This window comes from Vipera ursinii, assembly GCF_947247035.1.
Source record: "Vipera ursinii genome assembly, chromosome: 1".
NCBI classification, from domain to species: Eukaryota; Metazoa; Chordata; class Lepidosauria; order Squamata; family Viperidae; genus Vipera; species Vipera ursinii.
This window is the reverse complement of record NC_139512.1, coordinates 294,351,624-294,373,036: the sequence shown is the minus strand read 5'-3', so window position 1 is coordinate 294,373,036 and position 21,413 is coordinate 294,351,624. Positions and strand designations below refer to the sequence as shown.

The 21,413-nt window shown below is 42.9% G+C and overlaps 1 protein-coding gene across 1 annotated transcript; it reads left to right on the top strand.

Moving 5' to 3' along the window:
- Window positions 1-1,959: 1,959 nt before the first annotated feature.
- DLK2 (delta like non-canonical Notch ligand 2) lies at window positions 1,960-20,074 on the top strand. The gene is made up of 6 exons (XM_083349635.1): window positions 1,960-2,026; window positions 9,030-9,131; window positions 14,219-14,282; window positions 15,304-15,434; window positions 18,166-18,310; window positions 18,586-20,074. Exons 2-6 carry the CDS (start codon window positions 9,059-9,061, stop codon window positions 19,349-19,351), a joined length of 1,179 nt encoding a protein of 392 aa, XP_083205761.1. The 5' UTR covers window positions 1,960-2,026; window positions 9,030-9,058; the 3' UTR covers window positions 19,352-20,074.
- The last annotated feature ends 1,339 nt before the right edge of the window (window positions 20,075-21,413 follow it).

Genomic DNA, 21,413 nt, shown 5'->3' with positions numbered 1-21,413 from the left:
ATTATTTTTATTGAGTTCCATGCATTGCCTAGTATAGTAAGAAACAAAGCATAGCAGTGTCATCTACAAAGGCTAAATATTGCTTGGCAGAACCAGCATGCAGAAAGCTAGATTTTAAATATTCTAAATAAAAGACCCAATCCAAACATTACTGAAGGACAACATGGCATATTTAAGAACTGCAGATACAAAGCAGTCCAGACACGATATGAAGCCTTCAGATGTTTATCTGCGCTATGAGGACATACATAAAATGGGCAAGATTGCTCAGTTGACAATATGGTGAAGATGCGCTTACCAAGCTACTGCCCAGAGATCACTTTCTCAGGTTCAGATACCCGTCACCATTATCATCAGTTCCTGAAACTATGGTGGATGGTGCTCAATTTGGGCACAGAGCCAATGAGAAGGGGAACATTGGATACATTATCCCAGTCTCACCAGATTCATGGTGCAGAACAGAGGCAGGATCACCTAGGATCTTCCTTTCTATGTCTGATCTGCTCCACTAGGTACATAAGATGGAATAAGCAAAGGACTTTAGGACTGTCCATAGTAATGACCCACAATGTTTTCCATACGTAGCTCTGGGCCTTTTGATATTATACCTATCAATAACGTAGATTCTTGATATTAAGCTTTCTATCCTTTTATCTCTGTTCATGCCTCTTACTTCCTAGAGTTTGCCTCCTTTTGACCCTTTCTGCCAGCTTTTGATGTTTGCTGAAGTTTAATAAATATCAAGCTATAATTTTTTTTTGCTAGCAAAACTGAATGGCATGTAACTTGCTCTGGAGTGGATCTATGGACTGACTGGGAGCGTGCTGGGTGCAATCCACAAATTACCCTCGAAAAAGTTTCCAATGAACATAGCAACAGCTTCGGTACATCCCAATCTACCTTCCTTAGGACTGTACCTTGCACATGTGCTGAGATGGGCCGCCAGCCACAAGCGCTTAAGCAAAAAAACGCAACCCAAAATACAGGAAGGCTTTGGAAAGGCCCAAGATTGTTGACCGGGGCGGAGTCTCGGGTCAATCCTGGAAGCCCTGAATTGGAATCGCAGGAGGAGGAACCCCCTCAGCGGGCTAGCTAGAGCAGCGTTTCCCAACCTTAGGAACTTGAAGATGCGTGGACTTCAACTCCCAGAATTCCCCAGCCAGCATAGCTGGCTGGGGAATTCTGGGAGTTGAAGTCCACGCATCTTCAAGTTCCTAAGGTTGGGAAACGCTGAGCTAGAGCGATGGGGCAATTTGCACGCTGGGAGGAGAACGCGGGAGAAGAGCTCCTGGTCTGGCCGGGAGGGGGGGAGGAGGAGGAGGAGGAGGAGGAGGAGCAGGCGCCAATCCTACTCCGGTTTGGAGAAAGGCGTCTCTCCTCCGCTCCCTCTTCCCCCCCTCCCTCCCTCCCTCCCCCAGCATAGGCTAAAGGAGTCGCAGGTGAGAGGTGATCGGGCTGGGCGGGAGAGGAAGGTCCGCCTGCACTTCGGGGGCTCCGGGTTTCCTGGCTCCCTCCTCTCGCAGCCGTCGAGCTGCGGGAGGCGGCATGTCCCAGGGAGGGAGCAGGGATGTGTAGCCACACGCAGCCCCTGGCAGCCGGCCTGAGCGCGCACGGCGACGGCGGCGGCGGCGGCAGCAACAGCAGCAACCGCAGCAGGAGCAACCGGAGGAGCCGGGAGGCTCGCAGGCAGCTTCGCCTCGCCTCCCGAACCCTCCGTGCCCGGGCAGGGCAGGGCATGGCGGCCCGCCTTCGCCGATCCCCGCGCTAGTCCCGAAGCAGGGAGGGAGGCCAAGCAGGCACGCCCCCGGCCCGGACGGGGTGGTGGTGGTGGTGGTGGTGGTGGTGGAAGAAAGCGAGGAGGAGCCGCCGCGATCGCCGAGGTGAGGAAAAGGGGAAGTTGTTTGTCTGCTTTGGGGCGGGGTTGGGGCATCCGAGAGAGGGGAGGGATGCGCGCCGAGAAAAGGGGAGCCAGGCTGGCCTGGAAGGGATCCGGGGCCAATTGGGGAAGAGCTGCCGGGAAAGCAAGGTAGGTCTTGCAATGGGAAGGGAGGATCTCTCGGCGCACGAGGAGGCTGGCACCGCGGGCTCTGCCCTTGCAAATGGAAGCTGGCGCGGTGGGAGAGGGCTCTTCGGGCCGAGGGAGGAGACGGGCGGATGGCGGCGGATGGCGGGCGAGCGTCCTCCGGCATGTGCGCTGCGGCGGCCGGGCAGGCGCGCTCTCCTCCCCTCCGCGCCTGGAAAGGAGCAGAGAAGCGGCTGTGGCTTTGGGGAAGGGTCCGCCGCCCTCCCTCGGGGTGGGGCTCTCGGGAAGAGGCTGTCAAAAGAGGCTCGTCTGCCAGGCAGCGGCGGGAGGAGCACGTGGGCCGGCTGGCCTGGGAAGGGCTGCGCAGCCGAGGCTCCCTTGCTGGGCCGGCGGGAATCCGCAGGCGAGCCGGGCGGAGGAAAAAAAAAAAAAAAGACGAGGCGATGCGGAGCCGCAGGATGATCGCGGAGGCATCAGGCAGAGGATGCGGCCAGCCTAGGCAGAGGGCCTTTTTTTGGGGGGGGGGGGAAGGACTCTCCGCCGTCTCTGAACGAGGTTATTTATTCATTTCTCTGGCGGCACTCAGAGGTCGAGGCAGAAGGGCGGTATGTTGCAGCCCGCCCTCCGAGAAACGGCAGGTTTGAAGAGAAGTCCCTCCGAGCTAACCAACTCTGCATATGCCGTGGGGATGGGGAGACCTAGAGCAGCGTTTCCCAACCTTAGGAACTTGAAGATGCGTGGACTTCAACTCCCAGAATTCCCCAGCCAGCATAGCTGGCTGGGGAATTCTAGGAGTTGAAGTCCACGCATCTTCAAGTTCCTAAAGTTGGGAAACGCTGACCTAGAGGCAGTTGGGGACCGGGATCCTGGTCAAGTTGCCTTTTTCTCCAGTTAAGTTGTAAGCTGCCCAGAGTTGCCTTATGGGCGTGGGCAGCCTAAAAAAAATAATAAATTAAGCCATGTTGCATTTTAGCAGTAGGCTTTAAACAGCAGAACTGGGCATAGGCATGCAGTGTGTAGAAGGACCACCAATTCTACCTAACACGGTGTGAAGGACACTCAGCTTTCCACGTAGGTTTTGTTACTTGGCCAATCTTGCCTTTGTAAAATTTGAATAATGCTTGTTCCTTTCCTGGGGCATGGAATTAGAAACTCAAGATCTAAAGCAGGAGAAATTTGCTTCCATATTTTAGGATAACATATAGATCTGTTTTTTTAAATACACTGGGTGCTAATTTCTTTGATCTATCCTCTTTAGGTTTGTCAGTGCATCAACTCTCAAGGATCAGTTGAAAATATTGGAAGCAGAGAAATCAGCATCTTATCTAGTTTCTTGATGAATTCTTGATTCAGTAACTCTGCTGTACATAGTGATGAGTGACCCCCACCATATGATTTCAAATGCTATTGCATAACCTAAAACTCAGAAATGTACATGAGTCTATTTTTCTTTTCGTCCTCCTAGGGGCCTCCAATTCAGCTAATTCGGGAAAGCCATCTAGTTAAATGAAAAGATTTGTTTGGAATCTTATTTGCTGCCTGTGGAAGGAATAGCTTCTTCCCAAATCATTAAACAGAGAGGGTGAAGAGGCAATATCTAGAACACGATATAATATTGAGAAAACTTTAACAATATTTTATTACTTAGAAAAGATGCTACCAGATTCCTTATGATTTTTGATGACCGTGGACTAACACAGCTCTCCTGCAATGAAAGTTGTGAAGATCCTTCAAAGTGGTTCAGGGTACTGAGCTTCTAATACATTTATGGGAGAAAACAATTAGAAAAAATAATAACTGATTTATGATTGCTGGTGACTTAGATCATATCTCTGCTTTGAAGACTTTATTGGGAGTGGAGGGGAGAAATGACCTTTTCAATGACATGTGGCATTCAGCTGGGGTCCTAATAGCTCAAGAGGAATTGGTTACCAACTGTTCATCCTTAATCCATAAATTATTTTATAAGATTCACAGGAATCATTTTGCCCTTCCCTGATATGCAGCAGCTGTTCAGCAGCACAAAACACTACACCACGGCATAATACTTCAGGATAAGAAATGAAAGCCAATCTGCTAGCCAATTGGAACAACAATAGAATTTTAGGGAAATGGTAGAGTTCGGTTACCCACAGCAGAACGTGACCAGAATTCTATGTAGGCTCATAAAAATAACATCCTTTAATAATCAAACATGCATGGAATCTTTATTGTAAACTCACCCCGAATATCTTTTCCACAAGAATACATACAGCTTCATGAGATCAACAATTCTGAGATGGGCGCAATACACTTGTAATTATATTCTTGTCTTTTCATATTTCCTTAAGCTCTATCACCACTACAAAGCAACAATAGTTTTACTTTGTTTCTGCACTATGGTGACTTGGGGATTGTAGTTTGGGGAAAGTGCTGAGAGAATGTGGCTGGGGGGGAAACTTTGTTTTCTACCCAAAACAAAGGCGCAGCTGGTACTTCCTCTGTTCTGTACACAAAAATTGGACTTGCTGTTGCATTTAATTAATAGCAGCAGTGGTTCAGCATCTTTAATCCCAATGACTGGTGGTTATTTTAAGGGTCACACTTCGGCACATTCTACTCTCTCCACTTCTCTTCCTAGTCCTCAGCATCTATTTCACATCCTTAATGAATAAAGCTATCCCTGCAGCCAGGGCGAATGACATGGCTGCAGGACCCCAGCTCCCCCTACTTCTTTGTGTCCTAAAAACTTATATATTTTTTCTTATATCTTTTTCATGAAATAAGGAGTAAAATTAGTTCACTAAATTACCAGGCTTAAAACACTCTTGACCTTGGTTCCCCCAATGCAAAAAATAAAAATCTACTTCTGCAACTCTATACTAATATATAATAATAATAATAAGTTGGAAGGGACCTTGGAGGTCATCTAGTCCAACCCCCTGCTCAGGCAGGAAACCCTATACCATTTGAGACAAATGGCTGGCCAGTCTCTTCTTAAAAACTTCCAGTGTTGGAGCATTCACCACCTCTGGAGGCAGGTTGTTCCACTGGTTAGTTGTTCTAACTGTCAGGAAGTTTCTCCTTAGTTCTAGGTTGCTTCTCTCCTTGACTAGTTTCCATTCGTTGCTTCTTGTCCTGCTTTCAGGTGCTTTGGAGAATAGCTTGACTCCCTCTTCTTTGTGGTAGCCCCTGAGATATTGGAACACTGCTATCATGTCACCCCTCACCCTTCTCTTCATTAAACTACACATACCCAATTCCAGCAACCGTTCCCTATATGTTTTAGCCTCCAGTCCCCCAATCATCTTTGTTGCTCTTCTCTGTACTCTTTCTAGAGTCTCAACATCTTTTTTACATCGTGGTGACCAAAACTGGATGTAGTATTCCAGGTGTGGCCTTACCAAGGCATTGTAAAGTGTTATTAGTACTTCACGTGATCTTTATTCTATCCCTCTGTTAATGCAGCCTAGCACTGTGTTGGCTTTTTTGGCAGCTGCAGCACACTTCTGGCTCATATTTAAGTGATTGTCCACTAGGACTCCGAGATCTCTCTCACAGTTGCTACTATTGAGCAAGGTACCACCTATACTATACCTGTGCATTTGATTTTTCCTGCCTAAATGTAGAACCTTACTTTTTTCACAATTTTATTTTGTTAGATAGTGCCCAGTGTTCGAGTCTGTCCAGATCTTCCTGTATCTTAAGCCTATCTTCTGGAGTATTGGCTATTCCTGCCAGCTTGGTGTCGTCTGCAAATTTGATGAGTTCCCCATCTATCCCCTCATCCAAATCGTTGATGAAGATGTTGAAGAGCACTGGGCCCAGAACAGAGCCCTGGGGCACCCCACTACACACTTCCTTCCATGTAGATGCAGTTCCATTGAGGACCACACGCTGAATACGGCCTGTCAGCCAGCTACGAATCCATGTGGTGGTGATGCTATCTAACCCGCATTTTTCTATCTTATCAAGTAGTAGGTTGTGATCTACTTTATCAAATGCCTTACTGAAGTCCAAGTAAATTATATCTACAGCATTCCTCTGGTCCACTAGTTTTGTCACTTGGTCAAAGAATGCAATAAGATTTGTCTGGCATGATCTGTTTTTGACAAACCCATGTTGGCTTTTAGTGATAACTTTGTTCGCATCAAGGTGTTCGCTGATTTGTTGTTTGATTATCTTTTCCCGAATCTTCCCAAGTATTGAGGTCAGGCTGATAGGTCTGTAGTTTCCTGGATCTATTTTTTTCCCTTTTTTGAATATGGGAACTACATCAGCTTTCTTCCAGTCCTCTGGTAGTTCCCCAGTGCTCCAGGATCTTTGAAAAATATAGTTCAGCGGTTCTGAGATCACGTCTGCCAGTTCCTTGAGAACTTTGGGGTGTAATCCATCTAGTCCTGGTGATTTGAACTCATCTAGGCTGGACAGGTGCTCACTTACCATTTTTTTGCCTATCTTAACTTGCGTTTCTATTCTGTTTTTTATGGCACTGGTTTTGGTAGGTTGGACTGTTTTTTCCCTTTGTGTAAAGACAGATGCAAAAAATGAGTTAAATAGTTCTGCTTTCTCCCTGTTGCTTGTCACCTTCTTGCCATTTCCCCCCACTAATGGACCAATCATTTCCTTAACTTTTTTCTTGTTTCTTATATGTTGAAAGAAGCTTTTTTTTTGTTATTTTTGACTTTGGTCGCAAGCCTTAGTTCATTTTGAGCCTTAGCTTGCCTCACTTCATCTTTGCAGGCACGGGCTGTTTGCTGATATTCTGCCTTAGTTATGTGCCCCTCTTTCCATTCCTTATACTTGTCCTTTTTATCTTTCAGTTTATGAGAGAGTTCTTTATGCAGCCATGCTGGTTTCTTGCTATTCTATCTGTAATTCTTAGCCACCAGACCTTTTATTTTTTAAAAAATTCAGCCTCTGGCTGCAAAAGCTTTGTCTGGCCAAATCTTCTGCCAAAAGGGGGAATAAATGTTAAACCAATAAGTGTATGTGCGTACGTGTGCACAGACGTGCATTATGCATGTGTAAGTGGGTGTGTGTACACATGCAATCTATGAGGTTAGCCTAGAATTTGAAGAAAGGTTAAAATGTTACAACGGGTTATATTGTATTCACTTGTGACCATTCTTTCAGTGATATAGTCTATACTTACTGTATATTGGGGGTGATGGGGGAGAAGAAGAAGGGGCAGGCCATGATGCAAAAAAGGTGTGTCTGTCATATGTAGGATGAGTTGTGATCTTGGTGGGAAGGGAGCGGAGGAAGTTGCCCACAGTCACCTTTGCTTTGTAAAAAAAATCCAAACCTAGGCTGAAGTATTTGGGGAGTTATTTGTACAGCTTTGGAGTTTTCCTTGACCCAAAGCAATGATGCAATGTGATCAGTGAGGACCCAGATTGTTGGGGGTCATATAGGGACACTGTAAACCGCTTAGAGAGAGGGCTGTAAATCACTATGAAGCGATATATAAGTCTAAGTGCTATTGCTATTCACACTGTCAAAGAGTAGCTCAGGTCATCTGTATTGCTGGCTCTTCAAGTTTCCCACTCTTGCTGGCATGAATAATGCTATAAAATAGTCACAAGTATGTTGATTGGAGATATTTGGAAGCAAGGGAAAGGCTGGCAGTTAGTAGGAACTTACAGGCATTCTAGAGGGAAGATCTTGGATTCAATTCCTGCCTCTCCAGATAGTGTATCAAAAGATTTATGCTTAATACCCTGGATGTTTGCAAGTTGGAACAGGCTAACATTGTTCATATTGACCAATGTCCCCTAATAAGAGGGATTTCCAATTTTTCACAATAAAAGGGATGCACGTGTAATAAGCAAATCTAATCTTTTTTTTTTTTTAAAAAAACACCATAATATTCCTTCAGATGGGTACACAGCAGTTGAAAACAACCATTGGTGGTTCTGCTGGAGACATGAAGCAGTGGGAATAGCCATGACTAAACAGCAACATGGTTAAATTCATTCTCCAATTTTAAACCATCCTCCCATTAACTGCCCTTGTGCTGCCGGAGATGGAGCATTGTCAGAATTGCTCAGCAAACAGTTGGAATTATTTCTGAGCAGGGACCAGAAGATTGCACTTTTAATCAGCCAAGTAACCCCATGACCTTTTTTGGGCTTCAGCTTTCCTTCAGCTCTAAATAGGGTAATCTGTTCAGGTAGAGTTTCACTTTGGAACACATGTATAGTGAACAACACCTTCAGAAAAATTGCCGTCTGATCTATACCCTTGATTTTAAAGAAGGGCTTAGTTTTTCATAGGTCTAGGGCAGTGGTAGGCAACCTCAGCTCTTTTATGACTATGCTGGCTCGGAAATTCTGGGAGTTGAAGTCCATGAGTCATAAAAGAGCCAGGGTTGCCTACCCCTGGTCTAGGGCAATGATGGCGAATCTTTTAGATACCGAGTGTCCAAAAACCGGCCCCCACCCCTCTGCCCCTGCCACCCCCTGCCCTGCCTGCCTGCCTGCAGGGCCACCCACCGTCACCACAGCCCGCCACAGCCGATTGCCCAAGGGGCCCTGCAGCGCCGTGGTGGCCACGCCCTCCGCCCGCACCCCGCAGTATCATCTGCACATGATGGTGTGTGAGGGCGGAGTCTTGTCCCTGCTGCCTGGCTGCAATGTCCTTGGCTGTGCTGCTCCATGCAGGCCATGCCTGGGGTCGACTCTCCTCCGGGGGGGGACTGCTGGTGAGGAGGGGGCTGCGGGAGAGGCGGGGCTGGGGCGACTGAGCGTGCCCACAGAGAGGGCTCTGCGTGCTGCCTCTGGCACACGTGCCATAGCTTCGCCACCACTGGTCTAGGGGAGTTAATCCCTTCCCAAGTAAATGGGGAGAAAAGCTTGAATGGGTAGTGGGAGGGGATGTGTTCTATTGCTTATGGAGCACAATATGCCAGCTGATTCTGAAGGTTTATCATTTTAACACGTTTAACTTTGTATCCATTCAAGTGTTTGGAATATAAGATAGCCTGATAGTGCTGCAAGGAAGATTTTGTCTTTTTTTCTTGTAGGTGACTATCTCGGTGGGGCCACCCTGATCATGCTCAGGAGTTTCTGTCTTCAGCTCATGTCCTTGCTTTGGATTCTTGCGGCCCATCACCACTTTACCCAAGGTGAGGATTAACTAAACATTCTCTTGAACTCTCTAAAGTGCCACCAAACAGGGAGAACATTTTATTTTGTCACTGCACATATGATCTTCCTTTATATACTGTAATTCTCTGTGAGTGGTGAGTCTCATTTGAAGAGGGTTCTTTAGGTGCCAAATAAGCACCTTTTCAGGATTTGATTGAGGTTGGGATTCCTTCCCAGCCTCAGAGAAGGCAGCCAAAGAAAAGAGTTTGGACCAGGAGGCAAAGAAGTTTTGAGGACAAGGCGATGGCAAAGAAAACATTATGTCTGTGGAGCTATTCAGATTTGCTTCCCAAATGATGGTATAATACAAAGCTATGCAGTGCATGAAGGTAGCAGGGCAAGTGATCCTCAATCTGATATTGGGCACTAGTGGCGTTTATGCGCACAGAGACCCCAGTATGAGTTAAGGAAGGAGACTATAATCCATCATAAAAATAATATAAATACAAATTAATCCCATCAGAGAAATCATTGAAAGATTTTAGAGTGGTAGATGGGCTGCAAGTGAAAATTGCCTTGTTGTTTCTCACGTAAGTCATAGTAATATTAATAACACATTGATGTGACACTTTTCCAATGGTAAGAAATGTTCACTGCAGAAAAATTACAATGGCGTTGGAAAACAAAAAGTTATTCCTGGGAGATTTTCCTAGGTCTCACAGGAGATGTTGTCTTCCCTTTGAATAAATCCATTACAGCCCTAATACACCGCAGGAAACTCTTTCTTCCCTCCAAAATTCTCCACCTGAATCTTTTCACATAAAGGGAGAAGATAGCTGGAGGGTGTTTTAGAGTGGAAATTCTTACTTACTTTAGCCTTGCACTGTGATGTATCCCTGCTTGCATCTGGAATGAGTTTGGATTGAAAATATGGAAGTAATGTTTAAATCGAATTGGCTGACATTCAGGATGTCTGTTCTGTACTGTGCCGGCTGTCCTGCATCTGAACTTTACCTCACTGCATTTTAAGTTTTTATGTAAGCAGTGACACCTACTGGACATTCGGTGGATGGCCTTACAATATTCCTGAGGACCAGAAATAATAATGAATGGAAAAACAGAGGCTACATTATTATTTAGTAAATATTCAGGCTGCTCATCTCATATACATGAACTCTGGATGTCATGTATTAAATTAACATAAAATAAAAGTTAAAAAGCCAACATAGTTAAAAACAACAAAAAATAACATGAAATACTTGAACTTTGCTATAAGAACAGGAAAAAAATCCTACCTGGACTGTGGTATTCTCATCTGAAAGTTTTGTTGTTCTTGTTTACCTTGTCCCCTGCAACATTTTCATACCTTAACTTATTCTTGTTAAAATTACATTTTGGTCTAGCAAGGAAGTTGCTATTTGCAACTGATATACCATCTTCAACCGGGAGAAAACCTCAGTTTTAATGCAGGAAATGACAATCAGAGGAAGGATTAATTAACTCTTTTCCTCCATCTCAATCTACTACTTCCCTGAACAGAATCAGATTTCCATATTAAAGTATCCTATTGTTATCATTACATCACACCTGATTTAGTTTTCCTTACATTGTCTTAGCTTCCTCCTTATGGAAACCATAGTATATCCAAGAGATACTGTCAGGACCCACCCCAAACCACGTCTTAGGAAGACAAAACTCTTGGAGCCAATTCTAGTCCAAAAAGAAATCTTTACTATGACATGCTTGCCTGTGGGAATACAAGACAGGATCTAATATTGTTCTACAAATTGAAACCTTATAAAGAGTTCCCTGTTCAAACCCCACCTCCCTAACCCCATTTGGTCAGCCCCCCCATCATTTACCTCGTGTCATCCCTTTCGTGGGAAAAGGAACTTTGGATTTTATGGTTATTGCTCTTTTCCTTCAAAAGGAGACACAAGCCAGATGCCTCCTATCCTAGCCCTCCCTTTTGTTCCCCCAGTTCAAAAGGCTTCTCTGAATCTTTGAAATGCCTAAGGCAGGCTGAATCCACATTCGTTCCTTCCTCCTCGGGAGATGGCAGAATCCATGGAATAATGTTTTAAGCATACATTTATGAATATGATATAAATGGATTCTGACAGATACATAACAATAAATGACCCCCCACACACACTGAAAGAGAAGCCAGAGTAGCTTTGTGCACAAGAAGCTAGGATGGGAAGAAGTAATGGTAGGAGATTGAAAGGTGGCACCAGTGGGTGGCTCAATTACAACCTTGGAGATACTTAGATAATTAAAAAGAAATCCAGACCTTAGAACACTTCTAATTCTCAAATGATGGGGCACAGAACTGGTAATATTAGTGGCCTCAGCATGAAGATGGAAGAATCCATTCCAGTTTCTAGTCTAGACTATTCCTCAGTTTTAGTCGATGTAGTTATACTGAGCAATAGCCATTCGTGCTAGATAGTGCTTCTTTTCTTTCTCTATTAGCACCTATTAGTGCTGAGGCCTCTAATAGGTTTTGAATCCTGGGTGCACACTTTACATTGAACCATAATGTGGTTTTCTTGTTTGATATGGGAACCCAACTGTTTGAAGTTATTCTGCAAATCATGATTAAACAAAGAGTGTGGGAACTTAGGTAAAGTCTCATAATCACTTTATTTTAAATATAGTAATAAGTCTTGTGTCATCTCTTGTACGTTGCAACTCCTAGACAGGTATCACCTCCACCACCAGCAGCTGCTATTGTGGACCCCAATCTTACTGGCTGCCTTTGGGTGACTGTTCTTATATTGGTACAGTCGTTCTGATTTTAACCAGAAATTGGTTGGATAAAATTATGGGACCTTGGAAGTCTTCTGATCCAACCACCTGCTCAGGCAGGAAACCCTATACCATTTTAGACACATGGTTGTCCAATATTTTCTTAAAAACTTCCATTGTTGGAGCACCTGCAACTTTTGGAGGCAGGTTGTTCAGAAAATTTCTCCTTGGTTCTAGATTGGTTCTCTCCTTGCTTCGTTTCCATCCCTTGCTTCTTGTCCTGCCTTCAGGTGCTTTGGAGAATAGGTTGAGCCTTTCTGTGTGAAGAGGGTATCCTGTCTCCGAAATGTGCCCTCCCAGGTTTCAGGTGTGTCACCCACTCTGGAATAGGAATGGGGATGGCTGTTGTTATCAGATAGTCTTTGGGGGCCTTTTATGGCTATGTCCTTTACATAATTGGATGCAACACCTTCTCTGTGAAATTACTTATGGGGAACAGCTGAAATTGCTCATTAACTATCTTCCTCTCTATACTGTAACAACATTCTTTCCTAAACCCCTGGATTCTGTTACGAAGTTGGCAATGGAGTTCCCCAGAATTATGGTTCTGGGAAACTTCATCTTGCCTTCATTGGGCCTGGAGTCTTAGGTAGTTCTAGAGTCATGCCCACCATGACAACCATGAGCCTGGTCCAACCTATTCAGGGCCTGACTCACATGGAGAATCACACATTGGATTTGTTTTTTTGTTTTAAGGCAGTGTAATTGTGATTTGGGGTTTGCAGGATGATAACACAAATCCCTTACGATGGCCCTAGAGTTATTCGCAGCAACCTTTCCATGCAGAGAGCTAGAGCCTCTTGATCAGCCCACCTTAATAACTGAGGGACCCAATACAATTTCAGAAGGAGTTTGCCGTTTTCCCCAAAGCACTGGCACACAATCCAGTGGAGGTCTTTGCTGCAGTTTGCAATGAGCACATGGCAGGGGCCTAGATTGGATTATTCTAATGAGGATTCTATAGTCACAGGGCTTGTAGAGTTTGTGGTTTTAGGGTTGTGAGTGAGGGAGTGGAACAAGCGTTGCCTTGTGCACTTTGGTGAAGGATGAAGAGCAAAGTCGACTGAATTCAGGGAAACCCCACTATGGAAGTTCTCTAGAGGGCTTGAGATAAAAATGGCAGAACCATGTTGGCCCACTTGGATCTTTTGGTAACACTGACTATGGTATCTTTCTAGACCAGCTTTGGGGAATGGGAGATGTTGTTCTGTAGTGGTTCTTCTTCCTATGCAGCTGGTTCCAGTCAGTATTGGTGATGGGGGAACAGAAGCTCAGTTCTAGGTTTCTGAAATGTGAAACTTGATCTTCTTTGTCATCTGCATTACACCAGTGAGTGAGGTCATTTGAAAGCATGAGATAAGGCATTATTGGTGTTGATGATACCCAGTTATATATTTCCACTTTGGCCCCAAAAGATGATGCTGTTGGAGTGCGGCCCCAGTCCTTGGAGACTGTGAATGTCTGGATGGGGGAAAAAGTTCAGATCTGTTCTCTATGAGCCAGAATGCAGGACAGAGAATAAGGAACAGAACAAGGAAAGTTACAGAAAGGCAGCCAAACAGTAAGAAAATACTTTATACTGTAAGAACAGTTCAATGGTGGAAGCAATTATCAAAGTGATAGTGGGCTCCGCCTCATTAGTTGAACAGCTGGACAAGCTGAATAATTTTTATTTGAATACCTAAATGTCCTTTCATGTATATGATTCTGCAGACTTAAACTTTCAGGGAAAATGTTTAGACTGATATGATAAATGCACAAGACCTACATAGTAAAAGAATAAATGAAGATGTTCTGATACAGTGGAAGATACAGAGAGAGATACACAGAATTTGAAAAGAATATACATGCCTGAGATGAAAATGAATTTTCACTATCTTAGTTCCAACTTAGTATTTCTAGGGAGAATAGGACTTTGTCAAAGCTTCGGTCTTTAAGTGAGAAAGAAAAAGAGAAGACCATATGTAAAAGAATAAATGTGTAGTTATTCCACAGAAGTGAGTGGAGAATCTCAAGTAAACTGGTGCTACTTTTATGGATTGTAATATTTTATTTATATTTTATTCATTTTATTTTTTTTACTATTAACTTCTATGCCACCCATCTCGCCGAGGTGACTCTAGGTGGCATAGAAGTTTAACATTCATGAAGAATCTAGGACTGGGATCCCAGGTTTTTTTTTCTGATTTGACCAATCTGTATTAAGAAGGATCCTTACTATTATGCCAGTCTTACACTTTCATCATAATGTAGTTAGCCATTGCATTCTTGGCTTTGTTGTACATAAAGTTCTATGCTCTTTTCTAAGTTGCAGGTGATGACTGCAGTGACCACTGTAATTTGGCCCACGGGAGCTGTGAAAAGGATGGCAAATGCAGGTAAACAATTATTTGATGCAAGTATAGCCTTTCGATACACAGCCTTCCATTCTGTCTGACGCTGCTTCTTTTATCAATATGATATATTGTAACAATGCATATGACAGTCACAAGAAGGCTTGTCTTTCTGTGATTCTGTCACAGAAGCCAAAGAGGCTCAGACACCCAAAGAAATGCTTTATTTCAGTAAAATGAGAAAGGTTTAGCTTAATTACTTATAGCAAGATATTCTTATATAAAGAAGGGCCTATGGAGCTGACATCCGCTGTGGGTTCTTGAAAAGGAGAACTCTGGACATAAGAAATATTTGCATTATATTTAATGTTGTACTATTTTGAAAGATGGTTTTTATGTGTTTTATGACATGCACTGTCAAGGGTCACTTGTTGAGATGGGTAGCTATAGAAATTAGATAGATGATAGATAGATAGATAGATAGATAGATAGATAGATAGATAGATAGATAGATAGATAGATAGATCTTTGATGAAAGTGTAATGATAAGCAACTATAACTGAATTAGACAGCAGTGGTTTTGAAGAGGTATGGTAAAAAGCATCAGTGGCTGGGTGATCCTGAGATGTACCAGACAATTTGATATACTATTGGGATATTGGTTTGATAACTCTTCAAATGGAATTGGGCATATTCTTGAGAAATAGGTTGAAGACAAATAGGAAGAGGCACTGGGAAAACGTTTTTGAATGAAAAGAGATTGCTTCTCTGAGACAGAAGTTAGATGGAAGATAAGAAGTTCTACTAACCAAAGCTAGAGAAAAAATCTGTGTCAGAGACAGAATGCCAGTTCAGTATCTTTAATCTTTATTTATCTCAAAGTAGATAGTAAGGTGAAGAAATAGCCGTTGTGCACACATATCAAATATACATTATGGATTACACACAGAATTGTGAAAGTTTTAGGTTGCAATGCTTAGTATGGAGGGGGGGGGAGAAATTCTTTGACTAATATAAGTTATACTGGAATTTTGTCTGCTCATCCAGACCTTGCATTCTTTTGCAGATGTGATCCCGGTTGGGAGGGAAAATATTGTGAACACTGTGTGAGAATGCCTGGCTGTGGCCATGGGACATGCCACCAGCCCTGGCAATGCATTTGCCAAAGTGGCTGGGCTGGCAAGTTCTGTGACAAAGGTAGGTTGCTCCAATTGAAGCAGGATGGAAAAATCTTAAATAAAATCTGGACAATGGAGATACACAGTATTAGAAGTAGATATTCTTACATAATGCTGCTTTACACTGAAATATACGTATACTTGTGATTTCCCTGGGTTCCTTATGGGATATTCTCAAATGTACTTGGAGATTCTAGAGATTAATTTGAAGAGTTCTGTGTGCAAAGCATGCTAGACTATGGAGTTACTTCTTCCAAGTTGCCAGGCTTCACATGAGATCTGGGAATAAATTTCTTTCCAGAAGCTTGACCCCACACTTGGTAGGCAAACTCCAAAAATTTCAAGGACATGGCACAGCAAGATATGTAGCTTTTACTGTGGTACAAAAGAAGTCGTATATACTGTAGGTAGTCCTCGACATACAAGAGTTCATTTAGTGACCATTTGAAGTTACAACAGCACTGGAAAAAGTGACTTATAAACTTTTTTTACACTTATGACTGTTGCAGCATCCACATGGTCATGTGATTTACATTTGGATGCCTGACAACTGGTTCATATTTATGACAATTGCTGTGTCCCGAGGTCATGAGATTGTCTTTTGCAACCTTCTGACAAGCAAAGTCAATGGGGAAGCCAGACTCACTTAACAACCGTGTTACTAACTTAACAGCTGCAGTGATTCACTTAACAAATGTGGCAAGAAAAGTTGTAAAATGGGGCAAAACTCACTTAACAAATTTCTTAGCAATATAAATTCTGGACTCAGTTGTGGTTGTAAATTGAGGACTACCTATACATGTGAGCCAATCCCAAGGCAAGCTGGCTGAGGAATTCTGGGAGTTGAAGTCCACAAGTCGTAAAAGGGCCAAGTTTGAAGACCCCTGGTGTAAGCCCTAGGCATTTTCTCCTGTATTTTAAACTTCAGGTTAGGATTTTTAGGCCATTTATTTCCCAGCCTTTTGTCTGGCTTTAGCTTTAAAACAACAATAGCAGTTCAGCCTAATCTCAGTAATCATATAGCCTGGTTGGCTGTGTTTTCTTGTCTTTGGAAGGGTGTTTTTAAAGAAGACAACAGTTGCTAGAGTTCTTGATCCTCTTCCTTTCAAACTGGACTTATCTATACAAGCCTCAGTAGGAGTAAGTGCCTCCTTGTCAGGCTGGGTAAAGACAATGATAATGTACTTCTGAAAAAAAGCCATTTTTAATTTTAGCAGTTTCAGTATAAGTGGGGTCATTCAACAAAAGTGGCTTTTGTTGAATATTGCTGCCACTTCATTCCATTCCTTGCAAGGTTTCCCTTTGACACACTGTTGGGTCAACAATCTTCACCCTTTGAACATTTCACCCTGTTTGGGAGGGACATTCTCACATTCTGAGAATGTGTAAAGCATGAATAAAGCATGTATCTAAACTCAGCTATATTAACATGTTACGTTAGTTTGTTGTTTTGTGAGTGGGTTTCAGGTATTTTAAGAGGAAAATCAAAAAGTAGCTTCTTGGTATGAAGAAGGAAGCGACAAATCCAAACAAATTATTTTAGAAAAATACGTTCTATGTTTTCCCTTTTGATTGGTCTAACTGCTCAGTTCTATACTTTCCTCCTCCTGGATTGTCACTTTGTTTCAAGTTTCAAGTTTCAAGTTTTATTTAATTTGTATACCGCCCTTCTCCTTGGTAGGGACTCAGGGCGGTTCACAGGGCATATATAAAAAAGACAATACAAAAATTAAAAAAGATTAAACCCATGCCCAGTTAAAAACAGTAATACAAATCTAAAACGACAAATTAAAACCCATAATCCCCCGTCAGGCCAGACCAGCCATTTCAAATAGGTGGGTCTTCAGGCCACGACGGAAAGTTCGGAGGTCTGATGCCGTCCGGAGCTCCACCGGCAGTTGGTTCCATAATGCCGGAGCGCCCACAGAGAAGGCCCTCCCCCTGGGGGCCACCAGTCGGCATTCCTTGACTGGCGGCACCCTGAGGAGGCCCTCACTGTGGGAACGCACAGATACTAAGTCTATGCTACTGAGTTATGGTGAGCTTGCTTTTTATCACTACTTAATGGCTGAGTTTACCATCTTTTTCTTGAGATCAAGTTGATTAAAAGGAAGCTTCCACCCATAGGTCAAGTCAAATTACAAGTAGTCCTCGACTTATCGACAACCGTTTGTTTAGTGACCATTCAAAGTTACAACAGCATTGAAAAATGTGACATGACTTTATAACCATTGCAGTATCCCCATGGTCACGTGATCAAAATTTGGATGCTTGGCTATTGGCTTACATTTATGAAAGTTGCAATGGCCTGGGATCATGTGAGTCCCTTTCATGATCTTCTGACAAGGAAAGTCAACAGGGAAGCCAGATTCATTTAACAACTGTATTACTAACTTAATAACTGCAGTAATTCACTTAACAGCTGTGGCAAGAAAGGTCATAAAATGGGGCAAAACTCACTTAACAACTGTCTCATTTAGCAACAGAAATTTTGGACTCAAGTATGGTCAAGGACTATCTGTAGACACCTCCTGGTCAAACAACTGTAACTGTTACGAAGTGCCTCCCTATAGACATCTATGGGATCTGCATCCTTTTTTTTGTATTTTTAAAAATTCTATTTCATGATTGTAACATAAAAAGTATATTAATGGGTTGTCGTTTTTTTAAGGTGGGACTTAAAACTGGCACGAGGAAATCAAGGCCAGAAATCTTTTAACCCGCCTTTTATTTTTATTTGATTATTTCAGATGTTCACGTCTGCGAGCATCAGTCGCCATGCAAAAATGGAGCTGAATGTGTTTATGATCGTGACGGAGAATATTCCTGTCAGTGCCTTGAAGGATTCCATGGAAAGGACTGCGAGCTGAAGTCAGGGCCATGTGAGAAAGCAGGGTGAGGAGTCCTTGTAAAAACAGATGGTAATAGCAGAAGGATAATATAAGGCCAGAACTCCTCTGCTTTGGTCACAATGAATTTTACATCTTAAGGAAAATCCCACGTAAATGAAAACAAGTGCATTGTAACCTTTGGGCAAAGATTGACTGAAGTTTTGGTTTTACAAAAACTTCAGTCAATCTTCCAGCTTTTGTAATGGACCTTATGGGGTTGTGGTTCTCTAATAAAAACAGCATGATGGGTCTTAATTTTCCCCTGGTTTGTCTTTTCAGATTTCCATGCAAAAATGGTGCATCGTGCCACGATAATAATGGCTTTGCTTCCAATTACACCTGCAAGTGCCTGGCTGGATTCACTGGTACACATTGCGAGACTGATGTCGATGACTGCCTCATGCGTCCCTGTGCCAATGGCGCCACCTGCCTCGATGGCATTAATCGCTTCTCCTGTCAGTGCCAGGATGGCTTTGAAGGACGTTTCTGCACTGTCAACATTGATGATTGTGTCAGCCAACCATGCAAGAATGGGGCTAAGTGTTATGATCGTATCAACGATTTTGATTGCTTGTGTCCTGAGGGCTTTGCTGGGAAAACATGTGAGCTCCTAGCTCCCGAGGCAACCTGGATCACTATATCCCAGCCTGATGCCAAGGACCACAACAGGGCTCTGGGAAGCACAACCAGCAGTTACTCTTGGATGACCCAGTCTGAGCCAGCCAAGGTTATAGTTACTGGAAAGCGGATCACTAACTACAGCGAGAAATCAAATGATGGCGGGCTGTTAATCTCTGTGAAAGAGGTGGTGACTCAGCAAGACTCAGGACTGAGTCAGTCACAGCTCATTTTAGTGCTTGTATTTGGGGGAATTACTATTGTGTTGGTCTTAGTGACCGTGTTGTTGCTGCTGAAGAATTGGCAGAGGGGGCGCCAGAGAAGTCAGAGCCCCTCCCAAACTGCAAGGAAACTTCAGGACCAAGAATGTCAAGTGGGGATGTTAAGTACAATCTTGATAGAACCCAGGAAAACAACAGAGCTGTAAGGAGCCAGAATCAGAGCCTGGTTGATCTAGAAACGCCCATCCTTCCAGCCATGTCTTGGGTCAGTTCTGGCTGCTTATCTTCAGAGTGCTGAGGGCTCTGATGGAACTGAAGGCTGTGAATTGGCATGAAGGAAAGTGTCCACAAGGCAGTAAATCCTGCTTTTAGAAAAGAATTCTTGAATGTGTGCAGTAAATCCATTGGCATGTTGACTTCAACTCATCAAGGCAGCCAAGGAAACACTGGGCTAGAATAACCCTCCTTTTGAAAACAGCAAGTGGATCAGAAGGTTGTTCTCCGACATGCTTTCTGCGTTGTATAATGGCGCCATAGGTGCCAAGAAAGTTTATAGGAGCTGTAACTTTGTTAGGCCTTCAGGCATCTGATAACTCTTGGTTAGAGTCTTTGCAGGTTTCATATGGCCTACTCTTGAGAGTTTAGAAACTGCTGTGGATATGCCCTGGCTCTAGAATGCTGGTACAAACAATATTGAATTTTTCTACCAGAGGCCATTCTGTGTTTCCAATGACAATATTTTCCCAAGGGCCTCATAATGCCATGAGACAATTTGCTGATCATTTTTATTACGTCTCCCTTCTCTTCTATCTCATTTTCTTTTTTGTTTGTTTGTTTGTTTAGTTGCAAATGAAAGACAGATTCTGTATTACACCAAATCATCTCAGGAGCTTTGTTAATGCTTAATTTTATATTACGTCATTCACCAATCCAGCAACACATTTCCTCACCTGTGGTGTCAAACGGGAGCAAAAACAGAAACCAGTGTCCATTCTTTGCCTTGGACATCTGGTTTGAGCCTTCACACTTGCCAGAAAGAAGATAGACATCTGTGAAATTGGAAGTAGAGCTCTATTCTAGTTCCAATTCCAAGGAACACGTTCTTGAGAGAAAGAACATAGGAGTGATATCAAAATAATTATATTGTTGGAGGATTCCACATAGTGTGCATGTATGTGGGTGAGAGGAAAAGAGATACATGCTGTAAATTTGGAGAAAAGAGTGCCTCAAGATTCATGTTGGATTATTTGGGGAAAAAAGGCAGTAGAACTGTCGAAATTTTAAAGCAAAAGTTTTAGGGTTGCAGATACAAACCCCAGTTTTCAGAACAGTTGTTTTTGTTGCTAAGTTTTGCGTGTTTTCAGGAACAGGTGTTCCTCTCCCATCTGCTGTCCCTTTTCTAAAGGAACATTGGAAGTTGTTTTACAGCAGGTCACTTCACTGATACATTCAGCTCAGAAGCTGCCATATTGATTGGCCATACTTCCCCAGGAATTTAGGTAGGAGAGTATCCAATCCTTACCTAGCAATGGCAGGATTTAAAAAGTGTACAATCAATTACTTTACCTTCTCTGTATGCTAGTGAAGGTAATGATGCAGTTAAATAGACAATATTGCATAATGTTCTTTGGGCAGAGTGGTAAAATCTGTTCCATTCAGTAGGACTTTCTGTATTCCATCATGATAAATGCTGAGTGTATAGAGTGTTCGTGTTGGCCTTGACCGCTCAACTCCCCTCATCTCACATCATAAATATGTCAACACTTTAGGATTGTGGCTAAGTTCCTAGGTTGTGTACATAGAAACACCTAAGCAAAAAAAACCTGAAGGAAAGATTATTTTTGTAATACACAATTGACAAATGTGTATTACTGCTCAGCTATCCTCATCTCACACCAGAAATATGTTAACACTTTAGGATTGTGGCTAAGTTGCTAGTTGTGTACATGGAAATACCTAAGTTAAACAAAAAAAAACTGAAGGAAAGATTATTTTTGTAATACACAATTGATAAATGTGTAACTTTATAAAATAAATACAATAATTAAAATACTAGCAACCAGTGCCTTCCTGCCCTCTCCACAGACTATCAGATTGTATCATCACAGCTCAGTCACATTTAACACAACATCTTTTTTTCTTACTGAGGAGTACCTGGAAAGGATGAAGTAGTAATAATGTTTCCCCAAGTATTGATACTCTTAGTAATTACTTTTCATCTTTTTAGGGATGGTAATTTTGATGTAGGCAGTGATCCCTATGGCTAGT